The sequence below is a fragment of the Drosophila montana genome, unplaced genomic scaffold, assembly GCF_035044405.1.
Source record: "Drosophila montana isolate Dmon_TW-CO22-7 unplaced genomic scaffold, ASM3504440v1 contig_3326_1, whole genome shotgun sequence".
Taxonomy (NCBI): domain Eukaryota; kingdom Metazoa; phylum Arthropoda; class Insecta; order Diptera; family Drosophilidae; genus Drosophila; species Drosophila montana.
In genome coordinates, this window is record NW_026998210.1 from 80,980 (window position 1) to 103,650 (window position 22,671).

Here is a 22,671-nt window from a genome sequence, read left to right on the forward strand (position 1 = left end):
GCTGTTGTTTCTGTTGTTGCTGTTGTTGCTGTTGTTTCTGTTGTTGCTGTTGTTGTTGCCCTTTCGTGTTGCCGCTTCCGCATCGATTTTCACATTGGCCACTGCTGCAGTTGCTGCTGCTGCTGCTGCTGCTGCTGCTGCTTTGTTGTCTCTTCCTTAAGTTCATTACAATTTATTTTTATGTGTAATGCAATTATTGTTGTTGCAGTTGCCGTTGCCGTTGCAGTTGCCGCTACATTTGTTCATGTTGTTGTTGTTGTTGTTGTGTTTAATGTTTATTCGCGCTACTTGGCGGGGGCGTTTGCGGCAGCAGCCAGAAGGGGCGTTCGGTGGGGGGGAGGGGGCACCAGGTTATTCAGCGAGGTCTTTGTTACACTCTCGGACATGACAACGGAGGCACGACCACGACACGTTGCGAATTTGCCACGAATGTTGTTGCTGCTGCTGTTGCTGCTGCTGTTGCCACTTCTGCAGCAGCAGCAGCAGCTTGGCTGGCGGGCAGTGGGCGGTGGGTTGACCTGCCGTTGCACCAAATACAAGTATGTGTATGAGCACACACCAACACACACACACACACATAGTCACACATCTGGCGCTGCAGATCGCGCGATTTCTTAATATGAGAATATTCCCACCATTGTCTTTGGTCTGGCCTGGTCTGCTGTGCTCAGCTCCGTGCCCGGCCAGCTCTGCCCTGGCGCTGGGGTGAGTGACTCGACGAGGAGTGACGGCGACAAACCGACGACGTCAATGTCCACTCCAGCCCATCCTCAGGCGCTGCTGCTGCTGCTGCTGCTGCTGCTGCTGCTCCCACTGCCCAGCGGTTTCGATTGCATGTGAGCTGGCCATGCCTCCACTCTGTGGCCCATTTAGCACTCGCGCTACCCACGAGCGCCGTTTTGAATGTGTCTGCCAGTTGCTGGTGTTGCTGGTGTTGGTGTGTGGTTTGGCGCTGCTTTAATTCCAGTTATGCGAACTTCACTTCTTTTGTTTTTGCACTCGTAAACAGTGCAAATTCCCGAGCGCATTCACATGACTGCAACTTGCAACTGCAACTTGCAACGGCAGCAGCAGCAGCAGCAGCAGCGGTCGCATTGGCCCTTTTGGTTGGGGGCCTCTGGAGGTCATTACTGGTCACTGGCAGCTGGCAGCTGGCACCTGGCGAACGATTCCCGTTGCACCTTCTCGCGTGCAACACGTGGCCAGCAGCAGCAGCAGCAGCGACAGCGACAACGGATTCGTCAGGTTGTTCTCACCATTTGCTCTTGTCTCTAGCCAATTTATTTGCATTTGCCGCTCTTGTTTTTTACCGCCGCTAATTAATAATTTATACTCTCCATCTCACTCTCTTTTTCTCTCTCTCTCTCTCTCTCTCTTTTGTTTTGCAGGTGAGTCTAACGGTTAACGGCACCGCAAGGTGCGTTTTGGGATCAGGCATTAAAACTAAACTCCCACCACATGCAATTAACTAGAAAACAGTACAAAACGGGTAAAAAGTTTCCAACGAAGGTAGGAAAAAGCCTAAGATTTGGCTAGAAAGTCTTTGAAGCATGATCTGTGATCAGTGATCAGTGATCAGTGATCAGTTGATTGAAGGGCCTCCAAATAACGATCATTGACCAGAACAAGCTTTTATCTTAACTAAAAATGTAAAAGATAGAATAATACTTGATCAGTGATCAGAGAAGATAATTCTCAAAGTTGCGAAAATTCTTCGTGATCTTATCAAATGGCAAAAAAGACTTTTAACAGACTTAAAGACTTGGTCAGTGATCAGTTATAATAAGCGATCTTCAAGCTGAGAAGCTTGTGATCTTTGCAGTTAATAATGCTTAAGGAACTGATCAGTGATCAGATTGGTAATTTAACTGGACTTTACTTCAGCGATTCATTTATAATTCTTTCAGGTCCCTTCCTTTAATTATGTCGATCTTAGTCTTTAATCGTTAGATTCTTTAGCTTAAGGATCGTTGAAAGAGTATATTTGAAGAAGAGGCATACTTCTTTATATTTGAGTTCGTGAGAGCCAAGCTCTCACATCTAAAATATTAATGATCGCTGCTTTTCTGCTTCTATAAAGATGATCTTCTTTAGTTTTGAACTTCAGGCCTTTACTTTGTGATCTTATGATCACTTGTCTCTCTCTCTCTCTGTCTCTTATAGGAAGATCTCTAACCAATTGATCGTAAGACTATATAAGTTAAAGATCGCTGATCTACACTTAAACTGGAATATATCCGATACATATTTAAGCCGAAATCCCATTTCTATATCCAATCTGTTCATATTTGCTGAGCCCTGTCGATCACAATTGGCCGCGATCAGTCGATTGTATAAATCTAAGCCACACACACTTAGACATGTGAGCTGCATATAATAGACACCTGCAAAACGAACGAACAATTGATCAGCCAGAGATTAACAAAGATTTTCCCACAATTTTCCAGCAAAATGCCCGAAAATTTGTTGCTCTTTGCTGTCGCATTGCAGGAACAAGTCTAAAATTTCATTATCGCGCACTTGTGTGTGTGTCTGGCTGTGTGTGTGTGTGTGTGAGTGTGCGAAACTGAGTGCCCCCCACTCCTAGCCGTAGCGCTGCTTATCCCATTACAAGAAGCGCATCTGTGAAGGCTGCACAGGATACGCGAGGGGTCCGGCTCTGGGTCCGGGAGGATGCTGCTGCGTCTTCATCTCCGTCTCCTGCCACTTGTTGGCCGCCTCATGTTTCAGTTCGAGCTGAGACAAAAGCGCTGCTGGGCAAATCGATCGAGCCTCGTGCAAGGACATTGTCCTTGTGCGCGCTACTTGAGTCGAGGACAGCCCGCAGCCACAGGTGCCGCCTCACTACTCCACATCTCTCCTCTCCTCTTCTCTCCTCTCCTCTCCGATTAGCCGTTGCTGCTGCGTCCAACGCGAAAAACAGTTCGCAAAAAATATGTATGGTAGGAAAATTGTAGTTGTCATGGGAAAATTGTGCAGGTGCAGCTGCTGGCTGCTGGCTGCTGGCTCCAGGCTCTGCCCCTCATCCTGAATGTCCTGCATATGAAAATCGCTGCACTATATCTCGCCCGGGCGGTAATTGAATTGATCGTGATTTGCCATTGTTGCCGCTGCGGCCCCGAATGAGGATGCAGATGCAGTTGGCGATTGTTGTTGATCTTGTTGTTGTTGTTGTAATTGCCTACCTGGTGCTGCCGCTGCCGCTGCCGCTGCCGGGGGCAGTTTGTAGCGAAATCGCCGATTGCCAGGACAATGACAATGCGCATTTGCTGCTGCTGCTGCTGCTGCTGCTGCTGCTTTTCGCATATTTGCAACGTGTCATCCGTGAGTTTCGATGCTTGAGAACATTTTTCGGGCTCTTACTTTTTGCTGATGCTGCCCCTGAGCCTGTTCCTGCCCCAGCTCTGCTTCTTATTTTTCTTTCAATTGATTTTTTTTTTATATTGCCAGCGAATGTTTTTTGGTGCGTGAGAAAAAGGATTAAGGATTGTCCTCTAGGTGTCTAACAAAGGCGCATCCGAAAGAGGTGTGTGTGCATGTGTGCATGTGTGTGTGTGTGTGTGTGTGTGTGTGTGTGTGTCTGATAGGAGCAGCTGAAGTTAGCACACACTCATGTGCATTAGTGTGTGTCTAAACTAATGAAATATTAGTAAAATGTGCGAAACCCGTGTGAAATATTTTCTAGAATTGATCTTAGAGTGGACTTGGAGTCAAAACACAGACAGTAGCTGACGGTGTTCTATTTTGTAGGGTATTATCATTTTATCATGAAATGTGTTACTCATAGAAGAAGACGTCTACTACCATATAGAGTATATATATAGATATATTGTTATCAGCATTAGCAAAACAGTCGATATATCCTCATAAAACTTGGAATAGGTTCACTTTGCTATTGCCGGATCGGACTACTATATCATAGAGTAAAGATCGGTCGGAAATCAACTTGCCACTTGTGAGTGTTAACAATGTCTTAGCTGCATCGGACTGCTAGATCATATAGTTCCATAAATATAATCTGTATAGATGTCTTGATCAAACTCAGCTATGAGGAGCTTCAATATTCTGCTAACTAATCTACAAAAAATGAATTTCATATCGGATTAGTATATAATATATAATACGTATATGCATAAAATGAAATGTCTTCCTCCATATAGAGATTTATAAAGATCATTCGCAGAATCAATTAAATCAGCAGTAAATCCTGAGAATGACCAGCTTACAATCTGGTCTGGCTTTTGCGTGGCATTCGAATGTTAATCAGGAGAATCAATTGCCAAATGTCAACGGGGCAGGCTTGGGCCTGGCTCCTCGTTGGACACGACGCGGCCCACTGCCCACTCGCTGAGGGGCAACTGCTGCCACGTTCTGCTGGCCAGCGATAAGCATCAAGTTCTCACGAACTTTTATTGTCCTCCTCGGCAGCAGTTGGAGCTGGAGTCGAGCTGCAGTTGAAGCTGCAGTTGAAGCTGGGCGCCGCAATTGCACGAGCGGACGTGGGCAACACGAGCAGCATTTGCTCTTGGGCTGGCAATTAATGGGCCCCCAATGCCGATGACAATTTGAAATATTTATAAGCAAAATTCGATCCAGTCGAGCGTGAAATATGAGCAGGCGACACGCCCTCCAAACGGCACCCAAACAAAAACCGAACTAGCCCAGTTCCAAATATATATAACATAAAACGTTGCCCGGAAGCGTGGCTGACGCATCAGCAAACAGCACGACAGTCATTCAGTCAGTCAGTCAGTCAGTCAGTCAATCAGTCAATCATATCGCTTGGTGTTGCCACCTTGGACTCCAAATTTGGTTGTGTTCTGACCCAATTAGCCGACTGCCTCCGCGAGGGCCGCTCGTGGGAGCTGATAAGCGTATGTTTTCCAATTCAAGGCGCATGCGCAGCCCGTGCCTAAAAAACAAGAGAGAAACAGAGAGAGAGAGAGAGAGAGAGAGAGAGAGAGAGTGCTCGCTGTTGTTGCCGCATAGATGCGGGACATGTGGAAATCCAAAACCTAATTAAATTGTAAAATAAAATTAGCTAAATTCATGGAAGGAAATGTAACCCTTTTGGCAGCCCGCATCGCAACAGTCCATGACATAATATAATGCACTCGGAATGTATTCACGAATGCATTCACAAATGCATTCACTCGCAATTCGTTGCGCAGATGCGTTCCGATAAATCGACAGTTGCCAAATCAATTTGATTAATGATCAATTTCGGGCTTTTGTCAATCTGGTTCAATTCTCATGTCGCAATGGGGTAAGGTAATAAACATTTATCGATAGGTTTTCGTATGCAGTATGCTAAGATCTGCTTATCATTTTATGTCGTTTATATTGCTTATCGATAAATGTATCGATAACGTACAGGTCGGGAAATGCAATCAGAGTGATTCATAAATTATCGATAGCAATGCATCAATTAAGATTCGATTTATCGATTTCAATTTTCTTTTCATGTTTATCAATTTAGTTTTGTTAGTCGATAAATGTATCGAATTGCCTGCCTGAACGAATAACTTATAACTTATCGATAACAAACCTCCAATTCTTATCCCGAACCAATCGATAGTTGCATATATTTCTGTCCTTGTTGATTTCTAATCGATTTCAATTATCGTTTATAAACGCATTTATTATTTATCTTTCATTTGTATCGCATCGATTAATGAAAACTTCCTCTTTAGGGCTTGGCCCAGACCCGTTTAGTTGTGTGTCGCCCGCGCCGTAGACCTACTGCCACGCCCACCTTCGAGTTGGCAACAGCTGCGGGCACTTGTTGACAACACTTGTGCGATCCGCACTCGATTGGCATCAGTTTTTGTGGTCGTTTACCCGAACCCAATTTATGATTGCGCGCACAGCATCAAAACAGAGTCTATGTGTGTGTTGGTGTGTGTGTGTGTTGGTCGGTGTGTGTGTGTGTGTGTGTGTGTTGTGACTAGTTGCACTCACCCTCGCAGTAGTCCCTGCTGCTACTGTTGTGGGCGTTGCTATTGTTTGCCGGCATGTCCTTAATGTCAGCGCCGTTGTCCTGGCCGCTGGTCAGCGACAAGTTGCGCCCACAACGGGGCACGGTTTTGATCCTGGCCTGCGTGTCCTGCGTGCGTGTGTGTGTGTCCTTGTTGCTTATTGTTGCTTTGTGCCAGTTGTTGCTTTTATTGCGTGTAAGTCCTTGCCGGCACAGGGACAGCACGCCCATTCGATGCCCATTAGGGCAGGTAAAGGCGGCGACTATACAGATTTATGGCAAATATTTAGTTGATTCGATCAGCATTACACGTTGTTTGTTGTTGTGCGTGTTCCATTCCAGGCGTTCCGCGCAACGCGCTCGTACGATAACTAATCGAAAATGCAGCCCACGTACCACGCGCCGCATTGAGGCTGCGCCCCAAAAAAAACCAAAAAAACAAAAAAAAACAAGAGGCACAAAGATAAAAAATAAGTTTTAAGCCGATTCCCGAACGGGTTAAGCGAACGGGTTAGGCGGCAGCGCAGGGGCACGTCCACAGGCCGCAGATGCAGATGAAGATGTGTCGCTTGAGTAATTGCTGTGTGCCCCCCCCCCCCCCCCCTTATGCCATGACCCCCTCTGGCCAGCTTATTTTCCCATTTTCATTTTCGTTCTTGCGGCGCGCCAACAAAAGGCGGCAGCGTTGAAGAAAGTTTTGTGTGTCTCTTGGAGAGTGGCCGTGCAGGCGGAGAGGGGCGAGGGGCAAGGGCCGCAGCCTGTTGGACATGTGCAGCTTGCGGCTTTGTTGCCGTTCGCTTGGCCAGTTGCACAATCTGCGTGTCAATGCGTCGCGTCTTGATCCCATCAGCAGCGACGACGCTCCCAAGAGACCAACGCAAGCAAACCCAATCTCTGTGTGTGTGTGTGTGTGTGTGAGTGTGTGCGGGTGTGCGGGTGTGCGATCGTTTGGCATGTCCAAAACACTGGACGCTGCTCAACGTGCAGCTATTTGGGCACTTTGTCTCCATCCGAACTATCTGTGTGCTCGCATCTTTCTATCTGTATCTGTATCTCTCTTTGTATCTGTATCTTTAGCTGTAGCTGTATTGGTGCGTGTTTTGTATCTGATTGTTAGCTCGTCTGCGTCTTCAGCTCTCTATCTGGCCGCTTTGTTTCTTCGGTCCCATACGTGCGCTACAGTTGTCCGGTGTGTCCGACCTGTGTCCACGTCCAATGACAACATTTCATCATCGTCATCATCGTCATCATCATCTTCGTTCGCCGGCTCATGATGATCTGCTTTTTGGTGCCGCATATAAAGCGAACACAGCACCTACAACAATAATTGTCAAAAACACATTTGACGAGCTCTGAATGCGCCTCGGACTCGGACTCGGACACGAGAATCGAGGATCGAGATGGGAGACTCCCTCGCCGCTGGTTATTATGCATGAGACTCAGTTACGACTATGACACGTTTATTTATTTTCTCCCTCTCATTTATTGTTGTTGTTGTTGTCGCTGGGAATTAGCAAAGCGACAAGCACTTCAAGATTATATAGATTTATGTAGGTGTGCATGTGTGCATTTGGGAAAACTGATTGATACGCCTGATTATGACGACAGCAACTCGAGCTCTTTAGCTCCTGAGTCCTGGACAGGTCAAGCTGCAGGCAGTTTGTAGAAGATCTAAGAGCTAACCCAACAGAAAACAATGTACAGTGTTCGGTATTCAAAATAACTTCAAATTAATATTGAAAGCAACTAGAGAAATTCAACATTTGCAACTCTTTCTCATATTTGTTGGATTCATATGGATTCATGGATTCATATCATGAGAATCTTTGAATTCTATATGGTATATGGTATATGGTATATGGTATATGGTATATGGTATATGGTATATGGTATATGGTATATGGTATATGGTATATGGTATATGGTATATGGTATATGGTATATGGTATATGGTTAACGGTTCGATTTCTCCTACTTTTTCAACAGATTTCTACTTTCTCTTTTTTTCGCTGATCTTTCGAGTTCCTGCGCAAGAACCGTTATATTTTCAAATATTTATTTTTTATGGACCTGTTTATTTTTTTTATTTCATGCATATCTCAAATTTCCAAAATGCGCCCATTGTTTGTTTTTGATATTTTTTTTGTGCATTTTTTCACCCAGTTTTTCCTGTTGCTAATTCGTGGCTGTTCTTGGGATCTTTTTCTGGGCCAACGCCAAAATGCGCAGCATTCTGGATTTGTATCTACAACACGCAACGGTAAACCAACTCAGAAATTATGCAAAAAGCCAAGAAAAAAAAAATTCGATGAAAAAAATAGAGGAAAGAAAGGAAGAGTTAGGAGCTGTTAGGGCACACACATCCTTTTGGATAACCCGTTTCGAGTCGTCATAAATTTTCCGTTAAAAACGAATGCATTTTTTTGGTACGTTAAACACGGGATTTGCTCATTTAAACGAAAACTGTTCGAAATAAAAATTGAATATCAGCGCGAAAAGAAAAAGTGGGTTGTGCATAGGGAAAACGTAGGGCCACAAAGAACCGGAGACGACAATTGCCCTCGTCTTGGCTGCTGGCCCGGGACGCATTGTGCCCGACTCTGCTCCTGTCAGGATGTGCGTATGTCTATGAGTTTTTTTCGTCTGTTCTTTATCGCGCTTTGCACCCAGGCAGCAGCTTCTTTTACTTCTTGTTTTTATCATTGTTGAATTGAATTAAAAAAGCGACGGTAATCAATGCGCAGGGACAAGTCGCGCACAGCCGGCGAGGGTCCTGATTCTGGCTGCTGGGTCGCTCGTCCTGCCTAAATCAAATGCAAAACCTTGTCTGCCTCACATGTGACAACGGCTACCCACCCTGCCCCTCCCCCCACCCTTTGCTCTGCCTCATTCCCCTGCATATTTCATATCTTGGGAAAATCTTGGCCACCACCCAAGGAACCCAGCGACTGACAGTCACAAAAAAACCAACAACAACAAAAAAACAATAAGAAGCAGCTCACGGAGCATAAAAAAACACACACACACACACACACACACACACGCGCGCACGCAGGGCATAAAAAATTAATATAAAAAAAATTTGCATAGAAAAAAAATGCCGTTACACACACACACACACACGCACACACAAGACGCTGGGTAAGCAGGACATCGGAGGGTTGGGGCACACGGCCTGGGCCTACCTGGGCAGGACACACGGCGGCACAAAGCAATTGGCAAGGCAGCAAGAAGAGAAAAAAAACAACAACAAAATAGTAAACGACGATCCACAAGCGGCACCCTCGGGGCACACACACACACACACACACACGAAATTATCGCAGGGTTGCAAATCTGCGCGCAAAAAAATCTTCAAGGAAAACGGCTAAAGAAAAATTAAAGGCAAAATCAAAAAACGACGCAGGCGTCGATCGGCAAATTGCATAAAAAATTGCAAGACTGCAGGCAGCGTGCCCCTGCCCCTGCCCATGCCCAGGCCCAGGCCGAGAGCATTGCCCATGGCACATAGCATGTAGCTTAAACCTTACCCTAGGCCCATTTCCCTTGCCCCCTGCCCCTTGCCATTTCCCATTTCCATTTCGCATTCCGTTGAATGGCGTTTGATTAAGCGCACAAAGCAGGGACACGTTTTTTGTGAGTGTGCCTGTGTGTGTGTGTTTTTTGTGCTATATTGCGAGGACATTAGCAGCATCCTTTTACACGCAAGACGTGACCGTGGCCTACCCCTAGCCAAGCGCTCGGCGCCTGCGCAGCCGTCTCCTGGGCCAAGGCGATTGCAAGAAATGCGCGCGCAAAAAAAAATATCTTACCCCCCGAAAAGGATTAAACTATAGTAAAAAAAAAAAACAACACACACACACACACACGGACACACACGGACACGGACACTCGCACAGCAGCAGCAACAACTGTTAACGGAATTCAATGGAAAAGTATTACGGCATCCGCTGTCCGCGCCACAGCTGTGCTGTGTCCCGCTCGCACTCTCAAGCCTTGCCCGGGCATCATCTATTATTAGACCTAGATCCCATTCTGTGCTAAGGAGTCGGGGCTAACGGGGCTACGTATATTTCGGGGCAGGCCGCCACGCTTATTGCGCAGCTTCCACATGGACCTGGACCAAGCGCAAAATCTCTCTCACTCTCTCTCACTCTCTGTCGCTCTCTCTCTCTCTCTCGCTCTCTCGCTCTCTCGCTCTCTCTTGTTGAGCTGCGCACATGCCTCGCACTGCGCAGAGGGCAACAAACTTCGTTGGATGCGCAATGCAAGGATTCCAGCTATAACAAAGATGTTTCCAGCCAAGTCGAACGCGCACTGGAATGGGGCTACGATTATGTCAAAGGAGTGTATTACTCCGGACAACAACAACAACAACAAGAAGAAGAAGAAGAAGACAGCATGCTGGGTCTTGAGTTACAGCTATATAACCTAAGGATTATAATAGATCACATGGCTTGGCTTCATAAGGATCTAGGATGGTTTCTTATTATATATAGCGTTGCTTTAAAGGGGCTACAAGTTGGGAAACCCTAAAATAATGCAGAAATTTGTACAAATAAAAGTTTCTTCAAGGGTTATAGACCTATTTTTAAATATTATCTCTGCGATTACTTTGAAATTCCTTATCAATGTGTTATATTTGCATAATATTAGGAAGAATCTATTTGTGAGCTATTTGGTTTAACCAAGCTCTATTTCGACATCATATTATTCCTAAAATACGCACTCAAAAGTGTTCTGAACAATTGGAGGCTTCCTGCCATTGGATTCTGTGGATTTTCCCAGGTTTTGGTTCGGTTCTTGCTTAAACTTTGGTCAGATGAACCTGAACTCCATCCGAACGTGGAATATATTCCAAAGCCTGCCTCTGGCTCAAAATTAGTTTAGTTTAAGCAAAAACCATTTTCGAAATTCGGTTCGGTTTATGGCTCGGCTGTTTTTTTTGCAGCTCGTTTGGTTTAGAAAACTAAATTAAAATTCGACCTCGAACCGGTTCGGTTCAAAATCGGTTTCGAAATATTCCGAGAGGTTCGCTTTTATATTGGCTTGCGAGTTGGGGAAATCGTTTGGGTTGGTTTTACGCCCCACAGCACGAGCATATAATAGTTTTTGAGTAACGGGACTCTGCAGTTAACAGGCATTCGTATAGCTTACATTCTGGAATTATATGGGGCAGATCTGGGAAGCAGCTCTCAGCCTGTTGCCTGCAGATCTCCAGCTCCTGCTCCTGCCCCTGCCTGGTTATCATTAGCTGCTTTCAGCTTCTGCTTGTTGTTGTAACAACTCAATTTGTTGGTCTGGCAAGGGGGGGGGGCGCGGAAGGAGCGCCAAACAATGCCAGCGAGTGACGTTGACAGCGAGCGTCGGCAGCGAACGTTGGCAGCGGCAGCGCTGGCTAAGGGAGCAGAGCCGCAGAGTCCAAAGATGTTTTCATCCCCCTTTTTCTTAGTCGACGTCCACTCGCACACACACACACACACACACACATGCGTGTGAGTAGTGCGAGCGAGAGGCAAGCAGCAACTACCCCGCATGTGTGTGTGTGTGTGTGTGTGTGAGCACACACGTTTTTTTTCATCAGTTGTTGTTGTTTTTTTTCTCGTGTGTGCTGCGCTGCTGTCCCGCACACGGACCGAGGGCAACCGCCGGCCGCACACACACGCACACACACGCGCACTCGAGCAGCGCAGTCGGCGTCAGCGGCGACTGCACAGCCTCAGCCCAGACACGCACACTGAGAGCGAGTTGGAGAGACAGCGAGAGAGAGAAAGAGAGGCAGGGGCAGGACCGTAGACGACCGGCGACCGGCGACGACCGTCACAGGAAGACTTTCGATTGTCAGTCCACGTGAAGTCTCTGTGGGGTCAACAACACACGCGCTCTGCCCGTACAGACCAGGACGCGCTCAAGATCCTGTGTGGCTAAACGAACGAACGAACAAATTTACGTCAAAAAAAAAAACCCAATTCGAAAAACTTAACCGTTACACGCGAGCCCAAGCAAAAAGTGCGAGAGTTTCTTCAAAAAATAAAAGAACACATTATTTTTTTTTTTTACTGTTATTTCTCTCGAGGACCCCGCACACCGCGCAGGACAATTGGATTACCTACGATCGTGTGTGCTACGTGGTGCCTTGCTAGGAACTATAAATAAATAATTCTAGTTTTGTAAACGTTTTTTTTTATTTTGTTTTGCAACAAAAAACAACTTTGTGATGTGCTAAAAGAAAAGCAAACAAAAACAGCTCAAAAACTCAATTATTTTTTAAATGCCCAAGTGAATTAAAGAGAAGGAAAAACATAAAGAAACACCTACAAAAAAATGTACAACAAAATGCTGTCGATCAGTGAGGATCATGGATTCCGTTCGCTGAGCCGTAAGTGTACAAAACTTTTGGAGTCGAAACCCACCAAAAAAAAAAAAAAACAGCCAAAAAAACAAGCCTATTGACAGTGAGCGGGCGTGGTGGTGGGTGGGGGGAGGGGGTGTCGCTTATTAATGTCGCAATGTTGGGGCGGGAGATAGACGATCTTGAAAGATAGTTTGCAGCATTTCTGAGAATTCTTCACCTTTCCGGTTGTTCGGCTTCTTCTGCCTGTTGTCGCTTTAATCATTTGCCGTCTCCTCCACATTGGAGGAGAGACACAGCACAGCAACAATAAAGGGAAATTGTGTGTGTGTGTGTGTGTGTGTGCCAAGCTGCCCTCTTTTCATATTTTTTTTTTTTTTGTTATTTTGATAAGCGCCTGTTACCCAGAACAGCAAGAAGAAGAAGAAGAAGACGAAGTAGAAGAAGAGCAAGCACCAAGCACGCCCGCACCCACACAATCTGAGATACATTTATGTGTACCCAGGTCTTATATGGCAGAGACCCAACCTATCTACCTAGCCTATACTCTCTATATCTATGGGGCACCTACATATATAGATCGCGCCTATTTACATATGCCATGTCCGTTGTTGCCGTCGCCGTCTTCTGCTTCTTCTTCTACTTGCTGTTGTTGTTGTTGTCGTTGACTTTTCGGGTGAATATAAAGCAAACTCTGCGCGCCGCGCGCCTCTCACCACAAAATGCAAACACAAATACAAATACAAATATTTTAGCGACCTGAAAAATGAAAAGTAAAACTTCACATTACAACATTGTCGCAAACAGCAACAGCAACAACAGCAACAACTTTGTCTTATCACCTACAATAGCTACGCTTCGTGCCACTAGGCAAACAGCGGGCCTGCCTTTTGGACTTGGCCGCCGACAGTTGGCAGTAAGCATTCAACGGATCGCGCTGCCACGCCCACCGCCATATAGCGCGCCCACCACAAAAGCCCTGCAGCAGGCCAAGCACATTTAGGGCTGTTATCGATTAAGTTATCGAAAAGCTATCGCCGGCAGGCTTTCAGCTGCTTGTCAGAATTGGCAGCAATTGTCGGTCACCGATAAACCTAAGCAATTTGTAAGGCCTCGCTTAAGAGCTTTAGCTCGATAAGCATTTGCCGCTGTTATCGATAGTCCTTTGAGCTCCAAGTCCCGTTCAATTATTTAATGTGCACATCTAAAGCACACAAATCATTTACTGCCGACGAATTTAGATGTAATCGCTTATCGATTGTCTATCGATTGTTAGCCGTTGTTAGCCTTTTCCCTTAAATCCATGTTGTTGTGATTTCTTTAATCTATGTTTCTCTTTTGCTTAAACCTTTTTATCGATATATATTTATCGATAATTGGCCTTCTGCTTGCATTCCAAATGTAACTGAAATAAATTTCTCTGGCCTCCCGCTGCCTTGGGCTCATTTCCTTTCTACTTATCAGCACAGTTGGCGTTGTCAACCGTTGGCCCCGATTCCAACCCCCCCCCCCCCCTCTACCACTTCCTACCTTACCATACTATATATAATATATGTATATATATATATATCTATATAGACCACAGTCCTCATACGTTGTGTGTGTCCAGCTTTTGGCTTGACACGGCGGCATTTTTCTGTTTTGCCTCGAAAGACACACACACACACGCACACACACAGGCACACATTGTTCAATTTGTTGTTGTTTTTGCTAGGCATATAGAGCACATAATATTAATACATATATAGTGTGTGTGTGTGTGACCACATTTAATGCTCGCTACCAGGCCGCCTATATTTGCATATGGCTCATTCACTCAACCTCAACCTGGCGGACTGTTTGTTTGTCCAGATACACACACACACACACACATGCACACACACATTGGCACACTCACTGCTGCACTGCTGTTGGGGTTAGGGCTGGTGGCGCGGGGTGTTGTTTGAAGGCGGACGGCACATGCGGGTGTTATCAGCAGTCCGCGTTTGGCTTTTGGCTAACCGCTGCCGCTGCCGCTGCCAGCTCCCTACCCCCCTTGGACTATGCCAGGGGCACCTGGCCACCAGCAGCAGCAGCAGCAGCGCTCCATGGGCGTTGTGGATGGCAGGGGGATAGCAAGGGAGGGAGGGTGAGGGCGGGTGCTCAGTGCCAGGTAAAAACAAGGCAGGCAAATAAAACCAAATTTGTATGCTAAAACACTTTGCGACGACGACGACGACGACGCGTCGCTGGCCGCCAGCCTGCTGATAAGACACCCACACACAAATGGCCAGAGGAAGCGGCGCGGAGTGGGCCGAGGAGCTGCCATGTGTGTGTGCGACCGTGTGTGTGCGTCCGTGTGTGTGTGTGTTTGTTGTAGTTTCAGCTGCTCCAAAAAAAAGAAATAAAAGAAACACCTTTAGCTGCTCTGCTCGCGGCCTGCTGCTGCCTCTGCTGCCTGCTGGTTATCCACGTAATTTGTTTAAACAAATTACGGCGACCGCTTGCCGCTCCCCACACCACACCACCCCACCCCTCGCCCCACCCCACCCCTCACCCCACACAGCCGCTGCGGTCTGACTTTTCAGCTGCCTGACGTCGCTTTGTCACTGTCAAGCTGTGTGCGTGTGTGTGCGTGTGTGTGTGTGTGTGTGTGTCCACTACCAATACACACACACACAGACACACTCACCATTGTGGGGGCGTATGCGTGTGTGGGTGTGTGTGTGTGTGTGTGTGTTATCGCAACAGCAACGAAAAATTTCGAATTTGTTTAACCTTTTTTTTCCCGCCGTTGTCAGCTTTTTCTTTTTGTTTTTGTTTTTGTTTTTTAGTTAACTTTTTAAATAAGCTCAAAAGGCAGCCCCGTTGGCCAAAAAACAACAACAACAACAGCAACAACAACAACAACAATAACAATGGCAACAACAATGGCAACAATAACAATAAAAAGCAACAATAAGACAACAAACAAAATATGGCTCAGCATTTTTAAATATTTACACAGCATTTCTTTTCGACAACAACAACTTGTTTTTTAGTACATAATTTATTTGTCTATAGACAACGAAGTGGAGCACTTGGTGTCATAATAATGCCTGGCTGTGCTTCTTCTTCGTCTTCTTGAATTTCTTCTTCTTCTATTTCAATTGCTGACAAAAAATAAACAAAGCCGCCAAATTTGTCAAAAGTATCTGAGTATAGATGCCATATGCTGAGTAATTTCAATAGTATATTATTCATTTTAGTTAATTTCAGATTATATTGAAAAAGTATCTCAATTATATTTAAAAAGTATTTCCTCGAACTCCTGCAGTTTCTTAAGCCATTAGATCAGTTGAAGCTTGTTCAGATTTACGGCTTTTAACTTTAAACATTCCAGAAATAATCTTAAAGGTGAACAACAGTTCCTTTAAAAAGTTTCTTCTCTTGAAACTCCGTTCCTTCAGCCTGCTGCTCACATTAATAAGCAAAATAAAACCATGATATTCGCCTGAACCTAAAGATGTTTTTGATTTCTTATGGTATATACTTTATTTAGTTACAAAAATCTCATAGAAACCAAGAAACTGTTAAATGGAATCTCAAGGAGTTGCTTTTTAGGCAACATTTATATACTCGATAATTTGAGTCTTAGTTTTTCTAGACTTTAGTCAAGGTTTTTTCATTATAAACAAAGAAAACTTAAAGACAGTGCTGCCACCTAGTTCGACTCTGAGCTGCATTCAGCAGGCGTTGCCAGCTTAAGTTTCTTTAAGTTCAACTGCATGTGTGTGTGTGTGTGTGTGTGTGTATTGGTGTGTGCTGCATTTTAGCTGACCTTCCACTGGGCGCACATCAAAGCTGCAGCTGGCACATTTGCTGCACAGTTTTTTCCACGTAACAGTTTTTCGCTATTTTTCAGCCGCCATTTTTCATTTGTCTCTGCGTGTGTGTGTGTGTGTGTGTGTGGGCACCTAAAAACAGTCGTCCGTGTGGCGCTCGCCTGGTTTTTATGGCCAGCCTGGCCCCAACTAACCAGCGAACCACCCAACTACATGCGCAGCCAGGCTCGGCTGGCCCATAACCTTTTTGGCCATAAAGCGCGTCCTTTGCTTCACATGTGTGTGTCTGTGTGTGTGGGGGCATAAATTAGCACAATCAACGTATTGTTTTCTGCCTGTGCCACGCCTCCCCGACAGCAGCGGCAGCCGCAGCCGCAGCCGCAGCAACTGGATGTGGCGAGGGGGCTAGAATCCTGAATGTGCTGGCAGAAATGGGAGGTGGTTGCTGGCCAGTTGCCGCAGCGTGCAGTCAATAACATGAAAATGTTATAAATAACAAAAATACGAGCTGCGCAGACACACACGCACACGCACACACACACACACACAGACGCATGCAGGCAGCAGATGTATCTGTCTATCTATAAGTGTGTATCTGTATCTGAGTCCTGCTTGAGTTTCATATTTGTGCGTCTTGATAATTTGCGCAAAAGTCCTATTAATATGTTAATTCTTAATTGTCCTACTTTGCCAGTGCACACACACACACACACACACACACACAGACACAGGCGCATATTAATAGCCGCAGGATAGTTTTTGCCAGGGAGGCAAAGGCAGCTCGTAAATAAATCTTAAGCTGCGCGGTTTACAAATCGACGCACTTCAATTTATTTATTGTCCCTGTGTGTGCGTGTGTGCGTGTGTGCGTGTGTGTACGTTGGCTGGGGGCTGGGGGCGGGGTTAGCTGAATTAATTACACATATGCGATGACATCACAAACATTTTTGGCCAAATTCAAACGGTTTTCGGAACGCCTTTCCACAGATTTTGGCGACCAATTTCAGCGCAGCTGACCTCAACTGAGGTCCTCAAAGGGGCAGAGGCCGGGGGCCAGAGGTCTCCCTCCCTTCGCCCGCCCTCTGTCCCTCTCTCTCTCGCTCTCCCTCTCTCTCTTTCTCTCTGGGCGAATTGTTAGCGCATTGGTTCTGGCTGCTTAAATTGTTGGCTGCGCTTTTGTGTATCGAACCCTTTTGGCCGTGTCCTTTTTGCCCTTTTGTGCAGATAATTCAATTTATGAGCTGACTTTATGAAATATGCGCCAAATACACGTGAACTCTCTCTCTCTCACGCACACACACACACACACACAGAGCTACCTTCTGTTGACACTTGTCAGGCGACTGTCAGCGTCTGTCTGACATTTGACAGTTTCGGGCACTTTTAACACCCTTTCGAAATACACCTTTTGGCCAGCAGCAGCTGCTGCCCCCGTACCCAGCCCTGTCGCTGCCTGCTGCTGCTGCTGCTGCTGCTGCTGCTGCTGCAACCCTCTCTTTCTTTGAGTCGCTCTCGCTCGCACTCTTTAGCCTTTGCGTCATATTGCAGCAGACTTTTTGGAGCTGTCAATAAGTTGTTGTATATTATTTATATTTACTAAGTTTTTGCCAGACGCGCGGGTTAATCTCTCAGCACACACACGCACACGCACACGCACACACATCTAATCTAATCGCTTAGTTAAATAGCTGGCTACGCCCCCGACCCCGTTAGCCCTAGTCACACACACACACACACACACACACTTGCACACTCGCACACACTCGCACTCTCACTCTCTTGCACTCTTATTCGACCACATTCCGTTGCGGGGCAACGCCTACAAAATAAAACGCAGGTAAAAAGTCAGTTTTACCTGCCCGCTAGCTGTCCACTGGCCAATCGCGCAGCAGCAGCAGCAGCAGCCGCCGCTGCTACCAGCAACAACTTGCAACAACACATGTTTAATTCATGGAGTCAGACAGGCGGCTAATTGCGTCCTGCGTCGATTTCACGCCAATGATCGCCCAATCAATAAATAAAATACCCAACAACAACAACAGCAACAACAAATATATGAGTAAAAAAGTCAATAGGGCAACGAGGGGGAAGCGAGAAGAAAAAAATATGAGCGAAAACATATTTTTTTTTATATTGTTATTGAAACAGAAACCAAAACGCCCAAACAATCAAAAAAATTACCCAAAAAAAAAGTGATATATATGTGTGTGTAATAATGATATGAGATAAATAAAAGCATGTGTGTGAGGAGCTTGTTGTCACCCCGTCGCAGGACAATCAATTGATAAAAAAATATATATAAAAAAAAAACAGTAAACGAGCGGGCGGACGGGCGGGCGGACGGGCGGACGGACGGGCGGTTGGTCGCACGCAAAAAACGGACAAAGGACGTGGCCCAAAAAAAAATACATAAGAAAAGTTGAGCAACGCTTCGGGGCGCATTAGTTGTTGTGCGTGTGTGTGTGTGTGTGGGTGTGCGGGCAACCGCAAATTGTTAAAACTGCCCAAAACAACAACAACAACAGCAACAACAACGACAACAACAACGACAACAAACTTGACAAGTGGCAACCGACAGCGCGTCAATAAATTTTTTGCTAGCTGACTTTTTTTATGGCTGTTACGACAGCTAATTGACAAAGTCAGAGCAGAAAAGGGCAGGGGCGGGGGGGCGTGTACTAGGGGAGGATGTGTCATTGAGCAGCGTGGCGGGAGGGAGGGGGGGGGGCTAGTTACTTACTGTGAGTAATAAAAGATGAGCAATTAGCTTAAAGGCCAAGGAACTGCCTGGAACTGGAAAAGAGAAGAAAAATAAAAAGATAAAATATATGCTAAAGACAAGTACAACCCCAACTAAATATAATTAGAAATATTAAAACAAACAGTTTCCATAGATATAATTAAATAATATAAAATATAGTTAAGGTGAGAAAGTAATATATATTAAGGTTCTACATCTGAAGCCCAAAGGCCGAATCATTCGCAGAGCTCACGCAGAAAACGTCTATAACAAAAAAAAACTCCCAAATTTAATAGACAATTGAAAAACAGTTTATCATTAGAAAATATGTAAAATATATACACAACATTTGTATCAAATAATTTAAAAAATAAATGCACAAAATTAACGCAGAAAATTTCACAAATAAACTGGAAAAAAATAAATCCACATAAATTGATTTACTCCGAAAAAAAACTTCAATAATGAAATGCCAAAAAAAAAAAACAATACACACCCAACTTTTGATTAGGCCTCAGTTGATTGATCAATCAAAATTAGGTCATTTTTGATTGACCAAAATGGGGCGGGCCAAAAAGAGAAAACTTTGCCAATTTGACAACATTTCAATCAAGTATTTTTTTTTTTTTTTTTTTGCTCTCCTGCAGCATATAAAAGAGCTATCCCTTGGTGCGTGCATGTGCCTGGCGGCTAATTTGCTGCTGCTGCTGCTGCTTCCTCTTCTTTAACTTCTTCTTCTTCTTCTTCTTATTGTTGTTGGTTGAGGTTATGTTTGGTATTCATTTGTTTGGGGGCGGGCGATTTGGTTTCTTGGTCAAATCAAAATTCATCGATAAATTGCCAAAAGTTGCATAGCCCCGGGGACTGCCACGGCGGCGGCTGCTGCTGCTGCTTCTTCTTCTTCTCCTTCTTCTTCTTTCACTTTATACACTGTGCCACCAAACAATTGGCCGCAATTTTTGCGGCAGTTCATTGCGACTCGAATTAATTGCAGGCGCCTCGCCAATTTTTCGCTAGCTACTGGAATTTATGTACACATTTCACTCCGCACACACATGCAAATAGTTTGGCGGGGTGGCGGGGTGGCGGGGTGTAGTTGGAGGGTGTGGACTTAGATTACAGTCAATGGTGTGTGTGGTTTTTGGTGGTGCTGTTGTTGCTTTGGTTATTTGGTTATTTGGGCGCGCGCAAATACATAAATTAAAGTGCAGGCGAATCGATTCGCGTAATACACCCCACCCAGAACCCAGACCCGAAGCCAAAGCCGGACCCCTGCTCCTGCATAGCACGCCCTCTTATCAGCGCCGAGAGCTATGTCCATATGTAAATAAGTGAATGCCAGCGTGCAGCGGCAGAGCTGGAGGAGATTGCGGGCAGGGTTGTCATAGCTGCCGTTTGGTCATGGGTGCTGCCAACAATTCTTTCAGCGTAAAAACCCAGCGTAAATTGTTCTTGCTAATCAATTCTGATACATCCCTGAGCGCGCGCGCGTGTGTGTGTGTGTGGGTGTGTGTGGGTGTGTGTTTGGCTATTTAGTTAAGCTCGTATAATGAATGCCACGCCAAATGCCAATTGATATTTGTGCTGGGCGAAATACAACAAAATCTGTGATTTGCTAATCGATAAATTTATCGATATATTTTGGCATAAACTGGTTTTAGTTGTGTCGCGTTGAATCAGCGCTTGATGTCATCGGTAGGCCTTACTGTAATCGATAAATGTATCGATAGCTTGCCAGTGGTGCAGTCGCCTTTAGGCAGTCCCTGCTGTACTTTGATGGCATGCCACCAAATTATTCATGACTGTCGGCCGCCAATTGCTGCCATAAAAGTGACAACAACAACAACAACAACAACAGCGAGAGGCTGAAGTAAATTAGACACAGAGCGAACCACTGTGCACCACCCAAATGGAGTTCATGTGGTTAACTTGGCGGCGCATTAAGCCAGAATTGATGGCCAGCATTCGATGGCCATAAAAGCGGCAACTGCCGACCAAATTTATGAACTGCAAGTGCAAAAGTGCCATCACTCAGCGGGCGGGCCGAATGGGGGTTGGGGTAGGGGTTTGGGGCAGCTGGCAGCGGGCAGCTGCCCTTACTAAATGTTCTGACTCAAAGTTTGAGAGACACAATTCTAACGACTGAAATTCGGCTTTGCAGATTCCGACTCGACAGAGAACGATGCGGTCGCCGCGCAGGACATACTGACGTGCGGCGCGTGCCAAAAGACCTTCGCGCTGTCGGACATTGTCCGGTTCATACAGCACAAGGTGCTGCAGTGCAACAAGGAGAACTATGGCCAGTGCACCACACAGGCGCCCAGCATGGATCGCGATGCCGACGAGGGCCGCCCACTGAGCCTGGTCAATCGCCGTCCCTCCATATCGGCGCCCATCACAGGCCGCAAATCGGCGCCAGTTGCGTCCGCTCCGCCCAGCGCCACGGCTGCTGCGGCTGCAGCGGCAGCGGCGGCGGCAACGGCAGCGGCAACAGCTGCTGCTGCGGCGGCCGCGGTGGCCAGCAGCGCAGCGAGCGGCTCACGCATACACACACCGCCGCCAAGTCCAGCGGATCTGCTGGCCGATGGCGCCAGCAGCACGCCCAAGCGCCTCGTTGATGGTGAGTACACTCTGCCTTGCCCCCTTCCCGCCTCTCTTTTTTCCGGCTCTGGCTAACTGGGAGTCTGCCTTCCACAGAGAACGACAATACAACGCCCAAGGCGGACAGCGATGCGTTGACCACAGCCAGCGGCACGCCCCTGGAGGCGCACAGTCCCAGCCGCGCAAAGACCCAGTCGGAGCAGCCGCCCGCGCCACATCTTGCGGCGGACTGCACGCTCGACGATGACAAGCCAAAGGTCAAGCAGGAGCCCTATGCCGATGACGAGCTGCCCCAAGACGATGACGACCAGCAGCAGCCCGACGAGGAGCTGCAGCAGCAGCAGCACCAGCACCACCACCAGGAGGAGCAATCCCAGCTGGATGCCCAGCTGCTGTCCACGGCGGACGAGTGCCAACAGCCGCTCGCCAAGCGGCCCAAAATGGAGCTCGTCGATGCCGAGGCCAACACAGTGCATACAGGTGAGCAGCAGCCGCCCTTTCCCCCACCTGTCCCTCTCCTTCATTTAGGTATTTATGTCGTGCGCATATTTGTGTAATGAAAATCAAAAAAGCCAGAATCCAAATAGCCTCCCCCCACCCCCCACACTCCCCCTCCAAAGTGCGCCCGCTTAAGTGACCAGCGCTCAAAACATAGAGAAAAAAAAATAGAGTCCAAAGATCAAACGAGGCGGCAAAAATGTGCGCAAAAAATGTGTTTGATGTGCGTGTGTGTGTGGGTGTGTGTGTGGGTGTGTGTGTCAAAGGATATGCACTCGCGGCTGTCCATAAGTCGCCGCTGATCGGGCCGCGGGGCAGCTGAGCGCGCGATAAGCTGCAGCTGCATTAACACACCCGCCCGCCCCCTCCTCAACCCGCCGCCCTTTCTGACCAACGCTTTGTTTCGAATAAAAAAACAAGAACGCAGACGAAGAAGCAGAAGCAGGGCAAATGTGGCAGGATATGCAGCAAAATATGAGAACGTGGGCGACATCAAAGCGCAAACGGCTGATAAAACTGAAGTGCAGCAGGACCAAAAAGGACACTCGGACAACAGCGGCAGCAGCAAGGGGAGCAAGGGGATGGGGAGCAAGGGGAGGGGGCGAGCGAGGTACAGCAGAAGCTTCGATTGTCACGCGGCGTTGTCCTTTGACTTTGACATTTTTCAATGCAAATGCGGACGATGAAGCTGATGAAAAGC

At 46.5% G+C, this 22,671-nt stretch overlaps 1 protein-coding gene across 1 annotated transcript in view; it reads left to right on the top strand.

Annotated features, from left to right (window-relative positions):
- Positions 1–22,671, top strand: part of Cph (Chronophage) — a 59,993-nt gene that overhangs the window by 28,446 nt on the left and 8,876 nt on the right. Inside the window, exons 2-3 of the mRNA XM_064691122.1 lie at positions 21,034–21,492; positions 21,570–21,953. Coding sequence (XP_064547192.1) covers positions 21,034–21,492; positions 21,570–21,953 — 843 coding nt within the window. The remainder of the gene's footprint in view (positions 1–21,033; positions 21,493–21,569; positions 21,954–22,671) is intronic.